The 21,078-nt window shown below is 45.4% G+C and overlaps 1 protein-coding gene across 1 annotated transcript in view; it reads right to left on the bottom strand.

The window, feature by feature from the left end:
* Positions 1 to 20,593, bottom strand: part of LOC308605023 (guanylate cyclase soluble subunit beta-2-like) — a gene marked incomplete at its 3' end in the record, with an annotated part of 43,255 nt that extends 22,662 nt beyond the window's left edge. The window contains 2 exon segments of the mRNA XM_081214692.1: positions 6,621 to 6,715; positions 20,525 to 20,593. Coding sequence (XP_081070818.1) covers positions 6,621 to 6,687 — 67 coding nt within the window. The 5' untranslated portion in view covers positions 6,688 to 6,715; positions 20,525 to 20,593.
* Positions 20,594 to 21,078: the final 485 nt, after the last annotated feature.

Below are 21,078 nucleotides of genomic sequence, written 5' to 3'. Positions count from 1 at the left end.
TCCGATTGTCCTGAAAAGACCTTAGGAACTGTAATATAAGAAGACCACAGTTATCCACGGCCAGCTGAGATACGGCTGGGTCCTGGGCCTCTGTAATATTCTGAATTTTGAATTTTGCTAGGTATAATCAGGGTATTATGATTATGCTTTAAAATGTCTTTGTGTTGTTAGAGACTCATACGGAAATATTTACAGGTACAATTATGGGAAACCTGAGATTCGCTTTAAGACTTTCCAGCAAGAACAAAACCAGAAAAAATAGTAGAGGAACCAGAGAGCTGAAACGAGATTGGTGAAATAGGAATAATGATCGAAGCTGGGTGAAGGGTATGTGGGCTTCAGTGTATAGTTCTCTCGACTTTAGTGTATGTGTGAAAATTCTATTAAAAAGTGGGTGTTTTTTTTTTATATAGAAGACTTCTTCGATGGCAGGGAAATAAGTGTCACACAGTGTCTGTGCTTAGCTTCCCAGGAGAGCTGTAGAGCCTTCTGGGGAGTTTTTCAATTGGAATGATGTATAAACTCAAACTTTCTGACTTAACAAGCTTGGCTCTTTGGCGTCACCAGGAAATGTTTACTAATTGCTGGGCGACAGCTCAAGGGAATGGGAAGAGCAGAGGCAGGCTGTGCAGGGCAGTGGGAGGGGACACCTGCTCAGGCTCAGTGGGGGCCCCAGAGCCACCGCTGCCCACGCTGGACCTTCTGGGCAGAGGGCTGCTAAGGGCTGGACTGCCCATGACCTTGCCTGATTCCCATCACCCAGAAACAGGCAACAAGATCTACACCTCATGGTGGCCCACTTGAGGCACCCAGAAAAGCATGTGCCCTTCCACAAGACAGGGAAGTGATTGCCACACATTTTTTTTTTTTTTTTTTTTTTTTGTACGCGGGCCTCTCACTGTTGTGGCCTCTCCCGTTGCGGAGCACAGGCTCCGGACGCGCAGGCTCAGCGGCCATGGCTCACGGGCCCAGCCGCTCCGCGGCATGTGGGCTCTTCCCGGACCGGGGCACGAACCCGTGTCCCCTGCATCGGCAGGCGGACTCTCAACCACTGCGCCACCAGGGAAGCCCTGCCACACATTTTTGAGAGTTTTCTATTGAAAATGGTATTTTTTCTCCCAAAGCTTTGGTTTCCAAAAGAATAAGTTTAGGTATCAGGAAAGAACTATTCATCTAGAGTACTCTCCTTCTCAAATAATACATGGCTTCAGCCAGGCACGAGATAACCAGTGGGGAAATCTTCTTTGAGGAGATAGAGGCCTTTAAGAAACGGAGAAGGGAACTTCCCTGGTGGTCCAGTGGTTAAGACTCCACGCTTCCATTGCTGGGGACACGGGTTCAATCCCTGGTCGGGGAACTAAGATCCTGTATGCCACTGGGTGTGGCCAAAAAAAAAAGAAGAAAAAGAGAGGCACAGCTGCCCATGTTGGTACCATAGGTTGCAAGAAGGAAACAGACTCTAAATTGGGAGGGCTGGGTTCCAGGTGCAGCAATACATTGATCAGGCAATAGAGAAAAGGGAGCTGGGTAATGGATGCAGGCAGCTCAGGTGGGAGACCCTTTGCAGCCAGGGCGCAGTCTCACTCATGCCTGGTATAAGCTGCCAGCTTCCTGGTGAGCTTTGAAACAGAGACGGTGGCCCAACTAGGGGTCCACTGGGTGGTCTCAGTGGACCTGCTTTGCTGGTCCACTGAGAGAGAGGGGCCTGCTTTGCTGAGTACCCACTCTGTGGTAGGCACTTTGTTTACACCACTGGACTTCATCTTTAGGACAACCATCCAAGGTAGGTGCTGTAGGTACCAGCGATGTTTACCGATGGGGAATTTGCCCCAGGTTACCCTATTAGGAGACGATACAGCCAGGGGACTCACCCAGGGCTCGCTGATTCCAAAGCCCTCACCAGAGATCTCATGCCCACCCAGCCAACTGCCCCTCCAGCCCGCAGGCTGCAGCGATGGCCTTGGAGCCAGGACGCCTGAGTTCCAGCTCCATTTTTGGTTGGTTGCAGGGTTTGGGTTGCTTATCCTACCTCAGAGGGTCACAGTAAAGATCAAATATGATAAGGCCTGATTTCAGGACTTTGTAAAATTTTATGCTGTTACTCTTCTTTTTACAGAGGTAGGTGCAGAGAAGGCTTGCTGGCATTTGCCGATGGCTGACTGTTGAAATGCATTTCACTACTGGTTTCTTAGCGAGCAAAGTCTAGACAGGCACAACTGTGTCCAGTGGCTGTTGTGTGTTGTTTTGAATTTTGTCACTTCAGATCACTAATAACCCACTTACAGGCTAAGTAGGCACTTATTCATATACAGAACAATTCTTATGCAAGGCTCAACCTGCCATCTGGTCCCATCCTGAATTATGCTAATTAGAAAGCACAGAGCTATGCAGTGGCAGAGTGGTCTGGAAAAGTCCCAACAATTGCTTAAAGGTAGAGAAACGGCATACTGGAGCCCACTTGGAAGGCAAAGCACTAACGAGTGGAAATGGAGTGTGCTTTTTTCTTTGTCTACGGGAAGAGTTTGTCTCAACTGACGAGTGTCTTTTTTTTTTAATTTTTATTTAATTAATTTATTTATTTTTGGCTGTGTTGGGTCTTTGTTGCTGTGAGCGGCCTTTCTCTAGTTGCGGCGAGTGGGCGGCTACTCTTCGTTGCGGTGCGTGGGCTTCTCATTGCAGTGGCTTCTCTTGTTGCGGGCTCTAGGTGCACAGGCTTCAGTAGCTGTGGCTCGCGGGCTTTAGAGCGCAGGCTCAGTAGTTGTGGTGCATGGGATTCGTTGCTCCACAGCATGTGGGATCTTCCCAGACCAGGGCTCGAACCCGTGTCCCCTGCATTGTCAGGTGGATTCTTAACCACTGCGCCATCAGGGAAGCCCCTGACGAGTGTCTTTTATTAAACAGTGAAATGCCCTTCCTGCAGACTTCTTTCCTTCGGCAGGAACTTGCTGTCTTTGATTCATGGGAGATAGATGTTAGACATGATAGATAGAAAGATAGATAGATAGATGCTAGACAGATGATTGATAGATAGATAGATAGATAGATAGGCAGGTAGATGTACAGCCAGGGCACTCACCCAGGTCTATCTGATTCCAAAGCCTTTGCTAGAGACGTAGTCAGTCTATATATCGATATCTGTATCTATTTCTATCAATAGATAGATAGATGTGGAGAGAAACCACACAGCCTACGCTTCCCAGGGCCATCCTGACTCCAAGTCTCAAGCATGTGTTTACTCAGATTTGAATCTCAACTTTTGATTTGAAAAATGCATTCACTGTACTTATATACCCTTTCAGGGATAGGCCAACAGATGTCGTTGAGATAAACAAGAAGAAAACACCCTTCTGATTTTCAAAGCTGGACAGATAGAAATCACAGTGGTAGACTTTGGCCTTTGGTAGGAAGGCGGTGGGGGTCAGACCACACATTGGTCTATAAACTTGTTGCTGCCTCTGAACGTATTAGTTGGTTTGGAACTGTGAATACACTGGGGCAGGTGTGTGACAGGGTCTCTCTGCTAAAGGTACTGCTACACCACATGGTGTCCACAATCATACATAGTTACAAAAACAGCCTGGGCGTGATATTAGACGTATGTAGCATTTCTTTCTGGACATATAAAAACTTATTAGATTCCTGTACTGGTCTGTCAGGGCTGCCTTCACCACATACTGTAGACTGGAGGGCGGCCTAAATAACAGAGATGTATTTTTTCACAATCCTGGAGGTTAGAAGTTCAAGATTAAGGTGCCAGTGTGGCCGGGTTCTAGTGAGAGCTCTCCTGGCTTCTCCCTCTGTCCTCACATTGTGTGTGTAGTGTGGGGGGGGTGGAGGGAGAGACAGACAGACGGACAGAGACACAGAGAACGAACTCTCTCTAGTGTCTCTTCCTGTAAGGGCACTAATGCCATCATGAGCCCCATCCTCATAACCTCATCTAAACGTAATTATCTCCCCAAAGGCCCCACCTGCAAATACCATCACACTGGGGGTTAGGGCTTCAACGTATCAATTTGGGAGGGGGCACAATTCAGTCCACAGTAGTTCTTCAATAAAAAAGAGATTTTCAAAATCTTGAAAAATGTCTGTTCCTTACAGATCCATTCTCCAGATCATGAGAGGAGTATACTTTTCCTGTAAAGGGCAAATAGTAAATATTTCCAGCTTTGAGGGTCCTGTGGTCTGGGAGTAGTGCATGTTAGAGTAAAGAGTGCGTGCTTTGAAAAAACATATTTAACACCATAACCACATATTTAAAAATACTAAAAACACTGTTTAAGAAAATGAACCCCCAAATCTCTTCGGCATGTCTGTTAAACCAGAAGATGGAGAGGTAGCACCTTGGACAGGAAGGCTGCTACTTAGGAGCAGAACTGAGTCTGGAAGCCGGGGCTCTGGGCTCCCAGCCCAGGGGTGGCCCAGCGCTATGAAGAGCACACCCTCTGTGGTCAGACTCCTGCAGGAAATCTCACTCCACCTGTCTTTTGACAGCCGAAGCCCCACACAAACCTCCCCCAGCATCACCTACGGGGATGACAAAGGGGTCTGGGAGCCCCCAGACAGGCAGGACAGAGTAGGAGTGGGGTTCACAGGTGGCACTGGTCTGTTTTTTCTCCAGAAGCTCTCCCTGTGAGCCCCTTTGGAGAGGGGGAGTCAAGGGGGGGATGCCCAGCTGTGACTGCTGGGAGGCCACATGAGCCCTGCCTACCAACCGCCTGTGTCCTCTTTCAAAGGGTCACTGCCAAGGGAAGCTGGGCACTGGCTTTGGAAAGTGTCCAGAGACGTTGTTGCTCTTGGATCCCAGATTCAAGGAGCTAAACGATCGAATGAACAGTTCGCTCCCTGCACCTTATTTCCAATCTCAGAAACAACCTTATCGAGTTCTGTTAGGAGGCGCAGGTGACAAGTGACTAGGAGGTGACAAACCTCTGACTGGACCCATTGATGCTCCGGATTCCCCCCCGCTCCAATCACCATCATCCTGCCAGCCCTCGTTGGCACCGCTGGCCCCTGCTTGCCTCAGACAGACAGCCTGATGAGCCAGGGGCAGCAGGTAGCCCAGAATGGTGGGGACAGCAGGTGACCGCCCCTGGCTGGGAAGGGTCTGCTCGTCACACACGTCTACCCACTAAGCCTCAGCGACCCCCCTCGAGGCTTTGCAGACACTCCCAGCTTCTCCCGGATGCAGATGCCCAGAAGGTTTTCTGCATCCAGGAGGTGACCGGGGACATGAGAAGACACAGATATCGGTCAAATCGCCATGTGAAAATCCAGGGAAAAGCCCTCTTTTCTATTGGATCCAGGTGCATGAGGTTAAGGCTGGCATATTTATTTTTTAATCAGAGAATTCTTCTGAGATTCAAGGAAGGGGAAATAAACACAGTGCCTCACCTGACACAGGCACGTTACACATCGCTACCACGTTCTGGAGGAGGCACCTGTGCCTGTGGGCTGAAGCTTGGCTGGCTGCCCAGGTGTGTTCTCCAGCACACCTGCTGGGCTGGTTCTGTGGGGCCTGGTGGGGCTAGCTTTAACCTGTAACCGCCTCAGCAAGAGGTCCCGAGGACAGCAGGCCAGTTGTCTGGGCCCTCAGAGGCACCATGAAACCAGCTAGAAACTGCCCCCTGCCTCCTGATCCTCTGGGGCTGCACAGCAACCAGCTGGAAGGCCCCGAGCTTCCAGGACTCACCCACATGTCCAACAATTCTGCCCCAGGGTCTCTGATGCCAGGTGAGGATGCTGATCCAGGGACCACCTGCGATAATTCCTAAATGCCATCTTAGCATGACCCAAAGCCACACTGCCTGTTGAGGAACGGGCAGGGGAAATTTAACTGGGACTGACAGAGAGATGTTATCAAAAAGCCTGGAAGTGCTGGGAGCCTTTCTCTGCTTCCTGCATGCAGCCCCTAGAACCTGGGTCAGGTATGATAGAATGAATTTCTGTTGTTTAAGCCACCCAGTTAGTAGTACAGTTGATCCTCATTATTTGTAGATCCGTATTTGCAAATTTACCTACTCCATAAAGTGTACTTGTAACCCCCAAGAGCTTTTGAACATGCATGTTTCTGGCTAAGGTCACAGGAGGCAATGCTCTGCGTTCTGGACTCGGTTCTCAGACTATAAACAAGTGTCCTCTCGGCAACCTATGTAGTACTACGTTTTTGCATTTTTGTTCTTTTTGTTGGTTCTGCTGTTTAAAATGCTCCAAAGCATGGTGCTGAAGTGCTGCCCAGTGTCCTAAGCACAGGAAGGCTCTGATGTGTCTTACAGAGAAAATACATGCCTTAGATAAGCTTCATTCAGGCACGAGTTACAGTGCTGTTGGCCGTGAGTTCAATGTTAATGAATCAACAATACATATGGAAAAATGTGTCTTTAAACAGACACACACACAAAATAAGATTATGTATTTATGAGTTATGCAAATGAAAATGATTGTGGCCAGAGGCTCTCAGGAACCTAACCCTATCTTTCCTATAGGAACAATGGCTCAGTATTTGCTAATTCAGTGTTTGTAAACTTTATAGACCAGAACTGCTGCAAATAATGAGAACTGATCATACTTTGCTACAGCAGCCCCAGGAAACCAAAAAAAAAAGTCCTATTCAGACTTACTAAGAACCTTGCAAGCCTCTTGGATGAGCTTAATGGTGATGATGTCATCATACACTGTGTAAGTCATGAAGGCATCCTGCACTTCTGCAGAAGCTCTGAAAGATAAATCAAGGTGCAATGGAAATCCAGCAACTGGAGATTTGCCCCAGGAATATATCCACCGACCCAGCAAGATATAGAAAGAACACTCCTGATCATAAGGGATGGGAAACATTAGAGTGTTTGGGTGTCAGCTCTTCAAAGAAGCCTTCCCTGGAGCCCAGTTTGGATCAAGAGCTCCCTTCTTGAGTACCCACAGCAGGCTATGAGTTTCCCCAACTTCTATCCAGATTATTGGTCTTACCCTCTAGACTGGGTTCCTTGACTGTGACATCTTTGAAGCCCCTGCAGATGGCACTGTGCTTGGCATGTATTAAGAACCTAATACATGGTAGTGAACTTGGAGCTCTGTGGTCATGGAGCCTCCTTCTCTGAAGCAGGTAGAGTAGCTCACGGTTTTACACTGTGCTTGGCTGGGTTGTGGGAGTTACTGCTGGACTTTGGTCTTGCAACAGCTAACCAGACCTGGTGAAGAGAGGCTTAACCTGGGAGTCAGAAAGTTCGCACTCTTGGCTTGTCTCTTGTGTGAATCACTATAGTGTAGTTAGCAATTCAGTCAACTTAGGGGGAAGGAGGCAGGTCAGGGAATGCTTCACTGAGAAAGGGAGGTTTCATTGGAACTGAGGAATGGGTAGGCCAAGAGGAGCATTCTGGACACAGAGAATATGCTTCGTGGCAGCAGAGAGCACATTTGAAGAGCAGCGAAGAGTACAGGACATTTGAATTTATCCCAGAACACACCATAGAATCTTGGACTTGGGAGAGGTGAGAAATTTCCTAATTGTCCAATTTCCCACCTTATAACTCAGTTTCTTCCTAACAAGAATCTCACATCCCTGCAAGGCAGTACATTCTATTCACAGACTACTCTCTCTGAAAGAAGGTTCTTTCTTACGTTGAGCTGAAACCTACTTCTGAGCCCTATTAATACCTTCTATTTGTTGAGCATCTGCTTTTGGCCACAGATGACAGATTATTTCTAATGACCCCTTGTACTGTTGAGGAAACTGATGCTCCGAGAGGTTAGTGTCTTGCCAGCATCAGCCAGTGGACAAATGAAGGATCTCTGAAGACCACATACATCCTGCATTTTGCTGCTGCTACTGGCCTTAGGTCTGCCCTTAGGGGAAAGGCAAACTGGGCTGGTCCCACCTCCAGACACCTAGCCCTCTGTATTTGAAGATCCTTACTCACTGCTAAATCTTTAAATTTTTCTCCTTTATCTTTCTGGAATTCAGCTTCTTCACTGCAAAATACGGTAGTGATAACTGTCCCACATTTCTGACAGGAGTATGGATAAGGATAAAATAGGATGACCAAAGGGAGAGAGCTTGGGGCAAATGAGAAACACCCTCTCATGTGCCAGGAGGAGCTGCAATAGTACTGAGGACACAGAGGTGGACTGGGAAACTGGGGAGTGACTCGGGGTGGGAGGCAGGAGACTGTCCCAGGCCCATCCTGACACAAATGAGCTCTGAGGGAAAAATCACTCCCTCTCTTTAGGCCTCAGTTCCCTTATCTGTAAAATAAAGGAGGTGGTTGGTGAATTCAGTGTTCCTCAACCATTTTTTCAATCCATGTTCCTCCTCTTCATATACATACTCACTGGGGATTCTCAGACAGCCCCAGGGGCCCTGACCCTGCGGTCGTACATGACTGAACTAGAAGCTCCCTGAGTTTCCCTCTGTTTGTAAGGCTTCCTGCTCGGGTGCATGTCTATACAGTGGTCCCTAAGCATCAGCAGATGCAGCTCTTCAGAGAAACTGGTGGGGCCCGGGGCAGATGGGGGATCTAAACCACCACCTCTCCCTTAAGTGGGGTGCTCTCTGCCATGTGGCCATCACCCTCCACCTCCTCCCCAGGGCCTGTGGGCCTTCGTGAAAACACGTGCCCTGCTTCTGTGGCTATGAGCAAAATAGAAACGTAATAGGCAAGACCCATATTTAAACTTGACATGGTGCCATGGTTTGTTCTGAAGGCCCCAGAAAGATTATGTCATCTCCAGGACCCTTGGAAATGGAACAAACCCTGTGGTATCCCCAGGCCTTTGGTGGGACCACCCATTCATACCTGTCTGGGTCTGGCAGCCTCTTCTTTCCTGTAGGCTGAGCTCATAGCGCTTTAGTGTCAAAGTGTGTATATGTTGCACATTTCTGGAATGCCAGACATGCCCAGACTGTTCTGATTACACAGAGATGGTCAGCCTTGTTTACTGATCCCAGGATCTTGCATCTAACACTTCTCACAGAGTCAGTGCGTGCTCACATATAGAGTCATTTGAATCGCTTTAGTGAAACAGTATGTTTACCAAGATTTAAAAAAATAAGCCAATTGATATCTTTCTAATGAGATGGCAAAACCTCTGGTAAGAGGAGAAGGAGAGAAAAATGGCCATCAGAAAACATGTTAAAAGAGATTGGGGACTGGAAAATCAATGAATGTGGGAAACGAAGTAAGAGGTCAACGTTTCCAGCTCAAAAAAGAGCAGGGTATTTCATGTAACACAAAAAGTGCCAACCACGTAGGTGGTCACATAGACACATATTCAAGAGATCCTGCGAGTCAATATTTAACTAAAACAGTCAGCCATTAAATGTATCTTCCTCTTTAGTTGGTTCCAGCTAATGATACCCAAAATATCTGGGCAGGAAACCACAGCCAGGCTGCCTGTTCCAGGATAACTTGGGGAGCAAAATAAACGTACAGATTCCTGGCCCCTGGAGGTGGTGTCTGGAAATTCATATTTTTTTAACCACTTGTCTCTGATGACTCTCCAGGCTTGGACACCACTGCTCAGAAACACTTTCTAGGATTCAATCTGGCAAGGCAAAGGATTACAAATTATAGATCTTACATTGTTCAACATGACTAAACTGATGTAATGGTTTCTAAGAGTCCAGAGTGAGCCGTAAAGCCCACAGGAAAAATAAATAGCACTCTGTAGTCAGTTTCAGGCCAAGAAAATGGGATTGATTCTAAAGCATGGGAAATTGTTCCTTCATGAGTTCCCTTATGGCAGGTGGGGAATTCATATAACAAATCTGAGTGTCACCGCGTGACGCTCAAGGTATAGCTGGGGAAGGGGAGGTGCTGAGAATTGGTGGGGGAGGAGGGGTGTTGTCCTAGTGTCGTGGCCATCTGCTATTTGGAAGACGCACCAGCCTGTCACCCAGCCAGTCGTCTGGCTGGTATCCACAGCTCCCCAGGCTTTCATGACAAGTCCAGACTTCTCGGGTTGATGCAGACAGTCCTCCAGGACCTAACACCTGGACCACCCCCACTTCTCTCCTCCAGACTCTCCTCTAGCCATTCCTCCAGCTACTCAGAATTCCAGCCATGCCCATTCTTCCTCCCTCCCTTCCCACAGACTCTCCCTCCATGGGAAGGGCCCTCACTCCCTCTTATCTGGCTAACTTTTGTTCCTCCTTCCCAGCTCAGCCTAAGAATCACTGACCCTGGTTGCTCTGAGCAACAGTCAGATGCAGGCATCCCTCCTCAGAGCCCAGAGCCTCCCCGTGTTTACCTGCCTTAACACTGGCTGCAAGTGGAGGCTTGGATTTACCTGTCCAAATGCTCCCTAGACTACAGAGTCCCAAAGGGCAGGGAAATGTCATTTGACTTCATATCTTCAACGCCTACCATTGTACCTGGCACACAATAGGGCCTGATGGATATTTATAAGAGAATTTAGCAGATGAGAGACACCTACCTTGACAGAGGCTCACACATTCACTGCATGTGAGTCAGGAGACCTGGGAGCTAATCCTGGTTCTGCCATAATGCAGCTGGATAACTCGGAACAAATCTCACTGTGCCTCCGTTTCTTCATCTTTATAATGATAGCATTGGGTTAGGTCAGTGTTTCCACGGAGATTTTGATGTCCATCCCTCCCCTCTCATGCCCTCCACTCTCCCCAGCCAACACATGACATGATTCACTGAGAAAGACTCCGATGCTTCAACCAGCAGTTCTCAAACTGTGTTCCATGGAACCCCTGTGGGTCCCTAAGATGCTTTTAGGGGTCCATGAGGTCAAAACCACTTTCATAATAAAATCAAGACATTATTTGCCCTTTTCCCTGGTTGATATTTGTGCTAATGGTACAAAAGCATTGGCGGATAAACTTTTGGTGCCTTAGCATGAACAGCAGTGGCATTAATCTGTACTAAGTAGTCACTGTATTCTTCACTGCCACACATTCACGGTTTAAAAAAGAAAAAAGAGGAGAGGTCAGCTTCACTTCAGATCATCCTTTATGACGCAGTAAAAAATATGTTTTGGGCCTCCCTGGTGGCGCAGTGGTTGAGAGTCCGCCTGCCGATGCAGGGGATACGGGTTCGTGCCCCGGTCTGGGAGGATCCCATATGCCGCGGAGCGGCTGGGCCCGTGAGCCATGGCTGCTGGGCCTGCGCATCCGGAGCCTGTGCTCCGCAACGGGAGAGGCCACAACAGTGAGAGGCCCGCATACCGCAAAAAAAAAAAAAAAAAAAAAAAAAAAAAAAAAAAAATGTTTTATTAAATCTTGGCCTTGAGTACACATCTTCTGACCATTCTGCATGACAAAGTAGGAAGCATGTGTACACAGAAAGCACTTTGCTGTATACAGAAGTGTAGAGGGTCACCTCAAGGAAAAGCACTTCTGCAATTGTTTTTGTGAGCTGAATTAGTCACTTTTTTCATGGAACATCATTTCTACTTGAAAGAACCACTGATAGACAAATAACGGTTACTGAGACTTGGATATTTGGCAGACATTTTCTTAAGAAAAGAACAAAGTTAGCTTGTCATTTCAAGGAAAGTAACTGACAGAGTTTGTTGCCAATGATCAAACTCAAGCTTTCAAGTGAAAATTGGAATTTTGGAAAACTTGCATCTGCTACTGTGAGCTCATTAGCTCCCCAATTCTAAGAGGCTTTGGTGAGATTGTGGTGATATTGACAAATGTGATTTTGATATTGTATAATGTACTGTATCATGTCAACATTCATAAGATCTGCATAACTCAAGGAGCTAGTATTTTCCAAATGACAAATGCATGACAGCTCAAAACGATGATAAAAGATTTATTTCAAAGGGTAACACAGGCCATGGGACTTGCACATAACAGAGTACAAAAAGGGCCATTGGTGTGGTTTCACACTCAATATTGTAACAGATCTTTGAGAAGCAACCACTTGTGGAGCTTTGGTGGGGTTTAAACGATTCACCACAATTATCTAAAAAGAGCATTAAAATACTTCGTGCTATATTTTCATCATATAGTTCAACCAAAACCACAGATCACAGCAAACAGGGTATGGAAGAGAATATCCAACTATCTTTTAGCAATTCAAATGTTAAAGTGATTTGCGAAAGTCTGAAAATAGTGACATTTCACTTTACTCCCTAATTTTTTTTATTTGAATAATGCAGTTATTTTTCATAAATATAATATTTATGCTGACATGTAATAGGTTTATTATTGTTATTTTTAGATCAATTAATAAGTGACTATTTTTTAAAGTTTCTCAGTTTAAATTTCTAATATAGTAAATGCCAATAAATGAACAAACGTCCTTGGGGTTTTTAATAATTTTTAAGAGTAAAAAGGCTACCTGAGACAAAAATGTTTGAGAATTTCTCATTTACACCTAGAGTGAATCAGATTTACTTTTGAAGCCAATGAGGCTGAAGCTGCTAGGGAGGAATCAACCCTGCCCAGCCCCCTCTACCTTGGAGCCATCCCCAGCATGGAGGGGGGATCCCTGTGTGCCCTGATGGTGGTCCTGGGTGCCTGTGGGAGGGACTTCTGGCCACCCAGCCCCCAAGGGCCACCTTCCCCTGGAAGACTCAACAAGCATCCAGACCTTAATGTGACCCCCAAAAAAGGCATCCAAAGGAAAGGCCACAGTCCCTTAACTGGGGACCATCTCATCCCAGAGGACTTGATAGAAGGTGGGGGAAGACGTGGGGAGACAGGTAGAGATGAAGGGCTGGCCTTCTCCTGGGACTTGCTGCCAGGAAAGAAGCATGCCTTTGTAAGAAACTGCTGAGAAAGTTATAGATGTACAGAGAGAAATTTGTCTAAGCTATCCATAAAAATAAAACAATAACAATAATTTTCAGCCAGCCATGTCAGAGGAATATTCATTCTATTCTCTTTATGGAAAATGATCTTATTAAATCATTGTCATATGAATGGGCAAACCAAAAGCAGCCAAAGATGTGAGTAAACATGTTATAAAAGTGGATCAATAGTTAATTAATGAGAGTGATAATAAATAAACTTTACCTTTGGGGCCTTTGATGTTTTGTAATCTGTCAGCTTTTAATTTTTTTCTCATTCTAAATAAGTGCTCACTTTTGTAACTAAATTTTTATTTGTAATTTTATATTCTTTTTTAAAGGAGGCTCTCCAAATTATAGAAGCTTCAAGACCTATAATATCTGTTTTTACCCCTGCTAAGTTTATCTTCTATATCTTCCCACTGAACAAAAATATTTTTCAAGTTTTACTTTCAATGGTCTTTACTAGAAAAACAATTTCTATTATATATATAATAATATAATATTAAATACGTATTTTAAAATTTTCTAAGCCCTTGAATATTCTGATATGATCTTTGGGGAATAAGTCCCCCAGTTGCGATATCCTAACCAAACTGATTTCTCAGGGCCCTTCTAGTTCTGATGACCTGTGATTTCAGGCAGCCAGACAAACCAGCAAACACATCCATGGCCAGAAATGGAGGATGAGTTATATGACAGGCAGCATTCCTGGATAGAAGTTAAAAAATAGAAACTCTTGGCTTTCAACTACTTTTAAACTAGACATTATTTACGGAAAAAGTAGGGAGCTTGGAGGGAGTGAGTGCTCTCGGCCTCTAAGGAAGGCTTGAGAGGCTTGGCGAGTCAATGGGAACAGAGGAGGTAAGGAAGAAAAAGCATGAACGGGAACGATCCTGATTGTTTCTTACTCAAATAGTTTTTCAGTAGATTTGAAGGGATGCTTTTCAAGATGTCAAAAGGTTAGGAGCATTTCTCATTCAGTAAGAACAAAAATCCTAGAATGTATAGGCAGGGACCCTTGACTTTAGGTCCTAGAGCTCTTGGAGATTCTGATGGATACTATGGACCTTCTCCCCAGAAAATACATGTAGACACATGTACACATTTTCATAGATGATTTCAGAGGTTCTCAGACCCTCCCAAGCCCATTCAAAAACCTCCAGTTAAGAAGTCCTAACCCTGAGAGAAGCCATGTAATTCCCCCCGCCTCTCCCTAAATGGATTGGTTTGGGCTTGGTAGTCATCACCCACCTACCATTCATTAATTTACCTCCCTTCATACATACATAAGTCATCCCTTCTCCATGCATTGTTTACACAGTGGAGAAGATACGCCAATCACGGTGGCTCTACACATAACTCTTCTTAGGGACCCTCCCTTCCAAAGTACACCTGATTGGGCTTGGTGTGGGCACGTGACCAAAGCTGGCCCATCAAATCCTGCCTCGGAGCATCTGGAGTTGAGACACTGAGGAACTGAGTCAATCAGATGATGGTAATCTCTTGAGTCAAAGGGACATATAGAAAAGTTTGAATGAAACAGAAATTAAGAGACTTGCAGAGACAGCCAGGAGAAGAGAGTAAATATGAAGAGAGACACAGAAATGGAGTGAGTCCTTCTGATCTTGCATTTCCTCTGAGGTCTCTCTGTACTTCCTGCAATGGAACTGTGTGAGTCCCCTGAACCCTTCAACTAACTCCTTCAAACTTCAGTTCACATAGTGAATCACTGATCCTTGAAAGCAAAATCCTGGACTAAGTTCTGCAACCAAAGTGCCAGACACTTCACCTATGTTAGCCATCCCAATCCTCACAAGTGCATAAGTGAGTCCCATTCTTACCCCCATTCACATGCAAGGACACGGAGGCTCAGGGACCTCAGTAACCCATTGCAATTAGAATAAAATTTCAACTGCTTTCTGTCTCCTGCTCACCTATATTCTGATCCTTAGCGACTTCTCCACTTCCATCTTCTACCAGACTCTCACTTCAGTCACACTGAATTTCCTTCTGGGTCTCAAATTCACCAAACTCAGTCCAACCTCAGGACCTTTGCACTTGCTGTTCTCTTCACCTGGAACACATGTACCTCCCTGTCTCAAAGCTGACTCCTCCCTGCGTTTCAGCTCAGATATTACCTTTACAGAGAGGTCTTTTCTGATCACTTCAGGGAAACTGGCGTCTTCTTTCCCTGGTCACTGTCAAGTACCCTATACTTTTTATAGCACTTAGCCCAATCTGAAAGATTTACTTTTATTTATTCTTTATTTGCTTGTTTATAGTCTGCCATCCCACCATGGAATACACATTCTCAGAGAACAGAGCCCTCATCTGTTTCCTCCATCACTATTCCCAGGGCCAGGAATTCTGGTTGGCATATACTAGGAGCTAAATAAATACTTGAGTAAATAAACTTGCCCAAGTCAAACAGCTAGTAAATGACCCAGGCCAAAAGTAAATGTTTATCTGATTCCAGGGGTCTTACTATATTTAATCTATTAGTTGCTTCTCACCGTTAAGTCTTGATAAAGGTTTTAGCCAGTAGGTTATGAAAGAGTGGTTCATAATTAGAAATCTATAAATCTAGGGCATATGAGAGGGAAATAAACAATGCAGACAAAGGAGGAGAAACATCTGTTTCTGATTATTTCATATAAAATAAAAGTTATGTTGTAAAATCTGGAGACATACTTTATTTTACCTAATCGTTTCTTCTTAAAATTTCTGTAGGAATTGATGGGGTTTTCTTTTTTAGCTAAAATTCTATTTTAAAAGCACCAGGGAACTTGTTATTTCAATGTAGCCTGAAGGAGATCTTTGCACACAAATAACCTTGCCTTAATTTGCGTTTTATAAGTTGCGTTTTCTGCATTACAGGTTTTGTGTTTTTTTAAATGTGTTCTAATATGATGCAATTTTTGTCACTGGTTGAGCTTGTTAGATAGGCTTTTTGCTTTTGGTTTAAAGATGCATTTCCAATACGATCACATAAGTGTCTAGTGCTCTATATACAAACACATCCTGTGAGACTCAATTAAGCAGAAAATTGGTACTTCAAGATTAAAGAGGTGAAATCTAGTGACACAAACTCAGGACATGGCCCCGCCGGCTTCTTTGTCCCTGGACATGTTCCTCTGATTCCCTGTCACCTTTCTACACCCCTTGCTCAAATGTCCTGATCACCTTTGGTGTCTGTGGATGCCAGGGCTAGCTGTTTGTTTGGGGATGCTGTGAGAAGTGCCCCCACTGGGGCAGGAAGAGCAAATGTACCATTTTCAGTGAGGTCACACCAAAGATCCAAAATGGTAAAAGCTTCTTCCATCTACTTACATACAGGAAGCTGGGGGTTTTTTCCCCTAGATTTGCAAAGATCCGTTGAATATCTCAACCAATCAAGGTCCTGAGAGCTGGTCATGCTACGTCTGCTCCACACGTTAAGGGAGGGCAGGAGGTCTTCTCTAAATAACACGACTCAGCTGCCTGTCATAGGCAGACAACACCTTGTTTTACCTCCAATGATGTCTAAGTGCTCCAGCTACTTCTGGTTATTTTCACTTATTTCCAGAGCCCTGACCTCTCTCCTAGTCAGGACAGACTCTTCTGGGCCTCCAGCTGAGCTAAGGCTCAGATGGTATAAGGTTCATCAATCAAAAATCAATCAGCAAAAGCCTATCCCTCCCTCCCTCTCCCGGGCTGGTCACTGGTGTTTATGGGGGTCCTCCAGGCAGGTCTGGACAATGGGTGTCGGGGACATCAGTCCGAAAAGAGGAGCAGAGGCAATGCCATCCACCAAATGATGCAAATTTTAGGAGCCAGGTTTCCTCTGGGCAAAGCAGAGGCCCTAGATGAACACCTGCCTCTTCAGGATGGAAGGCAGGGTTACCTGACCAGCAGCAAAGGGGTGCCTGTTAATGTCAAATACAGTCTAATCCCAGTGCTGCACCTGGATATTGGAGGAGGAATGACACTTACTGGGTACCTACTACGTACTTCGGGGTACCCTAGGAGGCCCTAGAAGACAGGGTCTTCCCCTTTCATCAGTGAGGAAACAGAGCTACAGAGAGGTGAAATGACCTGTCTTAAGCAGCAGAGCCAGGACTCAAGTCCAGTCCAGTGGGATGTAAACCCCACCGCCCCTCGACCTCCCCCCAACCCACCTGAGCACCAGCATCTGGAAAACAGTGAGCATCGGCTTCAACTACACAGCTTACACTTGTTCAGGGCTCGCCACCGACCAGGCATTTTGTTTTTCCTAAGCGTCCTGTTTGTATTATCTCATTTAACATGTGAAACAACCCCTACGAAGTTAGCTACTCTTATTATTCTTTTTTTTTAATTTCAGTTTTTCCTAATTTTTTTTAAGCCCCACCTTTGTTTATTTATTTATTTTTTTGGCTGTCTTGGGTCTTCGTTACTGTGCGAGAGCTTTCTCTAGTTGCGGTGAGCGGGGGCCACTCTTCATCGCGGTGCGCGGGCCTCTCACTATCGTGGCCTCTCTTGTTGCGGAGCACAGGCTCCAGACATGCAGGCTCAGTAGTTGTGGCTCACGGGCCTAGTTGCTCCGCGGCATGTGGGATCTTCCCAGACCAGGGCTCCAACCCGTGTCCCCTGCATTAGCAGGCAGATTCTCAACCACTGCACCACCAGGGAAGCCCTCTTATTATTCTTTTATGTTGAAACACCCGGGTCACATCTGGGTGCATCTGGGCTTCCACCCCAAGCGTTGTAGCTCCAGAGCCCCTGCTGACACCGACTTTGACATCCCAGGGAATTGCTGCCATATCTGGTGTCTTCTGAGACTGCAAATCCCCCATTCCCCAAGGTGGTTCCCACCCACCCCACCCGGCAATGTCCACCCAATGGCCTCTGCGCTCACCATCTCTCCCTTCCTCCTCTGTTCCCCCTAAGACTGACCGCACCCTGGTAGTGGCAGCTACCCACTGGCAGGCAGAGGGGGCTGGGCTACGGCAGACCTGCTCCCACCCAGCTTGTGGCGGAGCAAGTGATGCCAGTTTCCCATCTGCCATGGACTTTGGCACTGGTCCCTATGTCTGAGATACACAGGCAATATTTCTACAGCTTACAAAACCATCCAGGCACAATGGCTTATTTGATTCATTAGTCCTCCAGTGTTTTTCACAGAACCAGGCATTCTACAGGAGCTCAGGAAATCCCAGTTTAAAGAAATGCCCCTTGCTTTTCACACGCTCGGTCTGAAAGGAAATTCATTGCGTTGCCAGTCCCTCTTCTTTCCTCCAGGCAGTGTGGCCTATTAGAAAGAGGAGTCTTTGCAGTCACAGGCCTGGGTTCGAGTCCCGGCCCTGGTACTTAACCTTGTGGCCTTCAGCAAGTTTCCTTCTGGGTGAAACGAGACAAAAACGTGCCTTGCAGTTCTTATTGGGTTTAATAAGATCCTTACGGAAGGGGTATGGCCCAAAGCAAGTGCTTAATCCAAGACTGTTCTCTTCCTTCCCCTTCTTATTTAGTTCACCCTTTGCAAGGTAATAGCCGTTAAAAAAGTCTCAGAGTCTTCAAAGGCTTCTGTTCCCAAGGCAGCTTAGGGGGCTGAAAAGGAGCACTTCAAGATGCTGACATTGCATCCTGGCCCTGTTGCCAACTTGCTGTGCAGTCTTGGGCAAGTCCCCTAACCTCTCTGGGCCTTAGTTTTCTCATCTGTAAAAATGAGGAGATCTGGGCTAGAGGATCTCTCAAGCATCCACCAGTTGAAGCATTCTCTGATCATAATTACATAATGTAATTACATAATTACATAATTACTGGGTACCTACTATGTACTTCGGGGTACCCTAGGAGACCCTAGAAGACAGGGTCTTCCCCTTTCATCAGTGAGGAAACAGAGCTTCAGAGAGGTGAAATGACCTGTCTTAAGCAACAGAGCGTTTCTCTGTGAAATACTTGGAAATGAGTAGTCTTTGCCTATATAGGCCAGAGCTCCTTTTTCCCACCCAAACTTGCAGCACGCTAAGCAAATTACCCCAGGGATGCTGTGGAAATGGCCCGGGCTGCCTTTTCCTAGACAAGTGGGTCAGGTCACACGCGTGTAGGCGGTGGCTGCTGTGACATGGTCAGAGGGGCCGAGGCTGTAGGGCCCCCCTGGCTCCTCCTCAGTTCAGTCCCCTGCTTATGTCTCCACAATTCTCAGCTCCAATTACTTCACCTGTAAAATGGGGGCAGGGGTGAGGAAAGTTTGCACTAAGCATTTTGAATTGTTTCTGCATTACAAAAATAATGAAAAAATACAGGTATTAGAAAAAAAAGTCAATCATCTAGCATTTTATCTTGCTGACAATTACTATGAATAATTAATTATTTTGTTCTTTATTCATTTGTGTAGTTTACTCAGTGGCTATGTAAGTTGGTGTCTTGTTTTGGGGAGGCTTTTTTTTTTTTTTTTTTTTTTTTTTTCCGTACGCGGGCCTCTCCCGTTGCGGAGCACAGGCTCCGGACGTGCAGGCTCAGCGGCCATGGCTCACGGGCCCAGCCGCTCCGTGGCATGTGGGATCTTCCCAGACCGGGGCACGAACCCGTGTCCCCTGCATTGGCAGGCGGACTCTCAACCACTTCGCCACCAGAGAAGCCCGGGGAGGCTTTTTGTTTGTTTATTTGTTGTCGCTGCTGTTTTTACTTAAATTGTAAAATTTTACAGGTTGCTTCACGATCTTTGCAATCGTCCGAATAATGGCGCATGTTTCTTTTGCCATTCCATTTGTTTGTTGGTTCGTTTTTGAACATTTAAAGAATTTTTTCTCTTACTATTTATAAATGTAAGGCTATGTTACATATACATGCACACCCACCCATATATATGTTGTATATAAGTATGTGTGTTTCTAAGGGTATCAATTCTCAAGAGTCAATTCTCAAGAATGAAATGACTACTTCAAAAGATTTCCACATTTTCATAGTTTTGGTACCTGTTGTCAAATTGCTTTCCAAAAGGGCTGCACTAACTTAAAATGCCATCAGCAATTACCCATTTTGCTGCATCTTAACCAGAACTGGTTATCATCATTTAAATTTTTTGGAGATTTAATAGGCAAAGAAGCACTGCCTAATTGTTTCCCTTTGTATGTCTTTCATTTACTGAGGAAGCTAATCATTTGTCCATTTTTAGTTCCTCCCTCTTCGTAGGAACAGGAGATTTCTGAGACCCCCTTCCACTCCATCCCCTAACATTTCAAGGCTGGGAGACTCCAAGAAAGCTGAGGGACAGCGTAAGATTACTGGAATCAGACAGAGACTATCTGAAGATGTAAATAACAGTGTTAAGTGTTTAATAGACAGAGGCAGAGAGGAAAACTATAACAGTTATCTAAAGAAAACCTAAGCAGGGATTCTGGCTAAACTTAAAAGGGGCATCCCCTCTTCGGTAGGATTTCGGCAGCTCCATTTATGTGTCATGGAAATAATGCAGTTACTTTCTCTTCTGCAATTAAAAAGAGTAAATAAGAACTCATTCATGAAATAAAAGGTAAAATAATGTTGGTCTTATTCACATGAGAGCCCTGTTTTAAGGCTGGTTCTGGGAATTGAGACAGAAACCTTCCTTAAAGGCAGATATGAGATACCAGGTTTTTCTGTATTTACCTGGTGTGTTCAAGGAATTTGAACTGATCTCCCTAGTAACAACTAACTGGTTTAATCAAAAGGTTAGTAAAAAACTTTTTAACCTTCAGAACACTGGAGGCTCACCAATTGTACCAGAGGGTTTTCATTTTTCCTTTAATACACTTACTTCAGCTTTTCCCAATGTCTCTTCACCAAATTTCTGTATCACAAGAGACTGCAGACAGGTGTTGACGAATCCATACTAGAACACGAAACGAAGGAGAAATATGGATACTGAAGCATGGAACCCCCAGTCATAGACCTCTGAAAGGTTGCTTTTAGGAAATGTGCAATGGCATCCTAAAATGAATGGGAAGTGAATTATACCTTTTTTCCTGTTTCTCGTGCGTTTACCGTGCTTGTTCCCAACTTAGGGAAAAGTCATTTCCATAGAGAAAACGTGAGCTAAATTTGAAATCAGATTAGAACTGGAAGAGGTTCATTGTAATCATCTTTGAAATAGGAAATCGTTTGGCTAGAACAAAGGGGTCAGAAGCACAACGGTGGCAAAGGGATTGCTTAGAGGGACGAGGACTGGCACTCATCTCCTGTCACGTCAGAAAGGCAATGAAAGTACAGTTTTCTTTCCTTTATAAAAATGAATCTAGGGATGGGCGTGATTGTGGAGGAAGACATATAAAGTGCAGGAAAATAAAGGGAGACAGATGCCAACAATAAAGA

The sequence above is a fragment of the Mesoplodon bidens genome (genome assembly GCF_964165515.1).
Source record: "Mesoplodon bidens genome assembly, chromosome: 17".
NCBI lineage: Eukaryota > Metazoa > Chordata > Mammalia > Artiodactyla > Ziphiidae > Mesoplodon > Mesoplodon bidens.
This window is presented reverse-complemented; position numbering and strand designations above follow the sequence as displayed.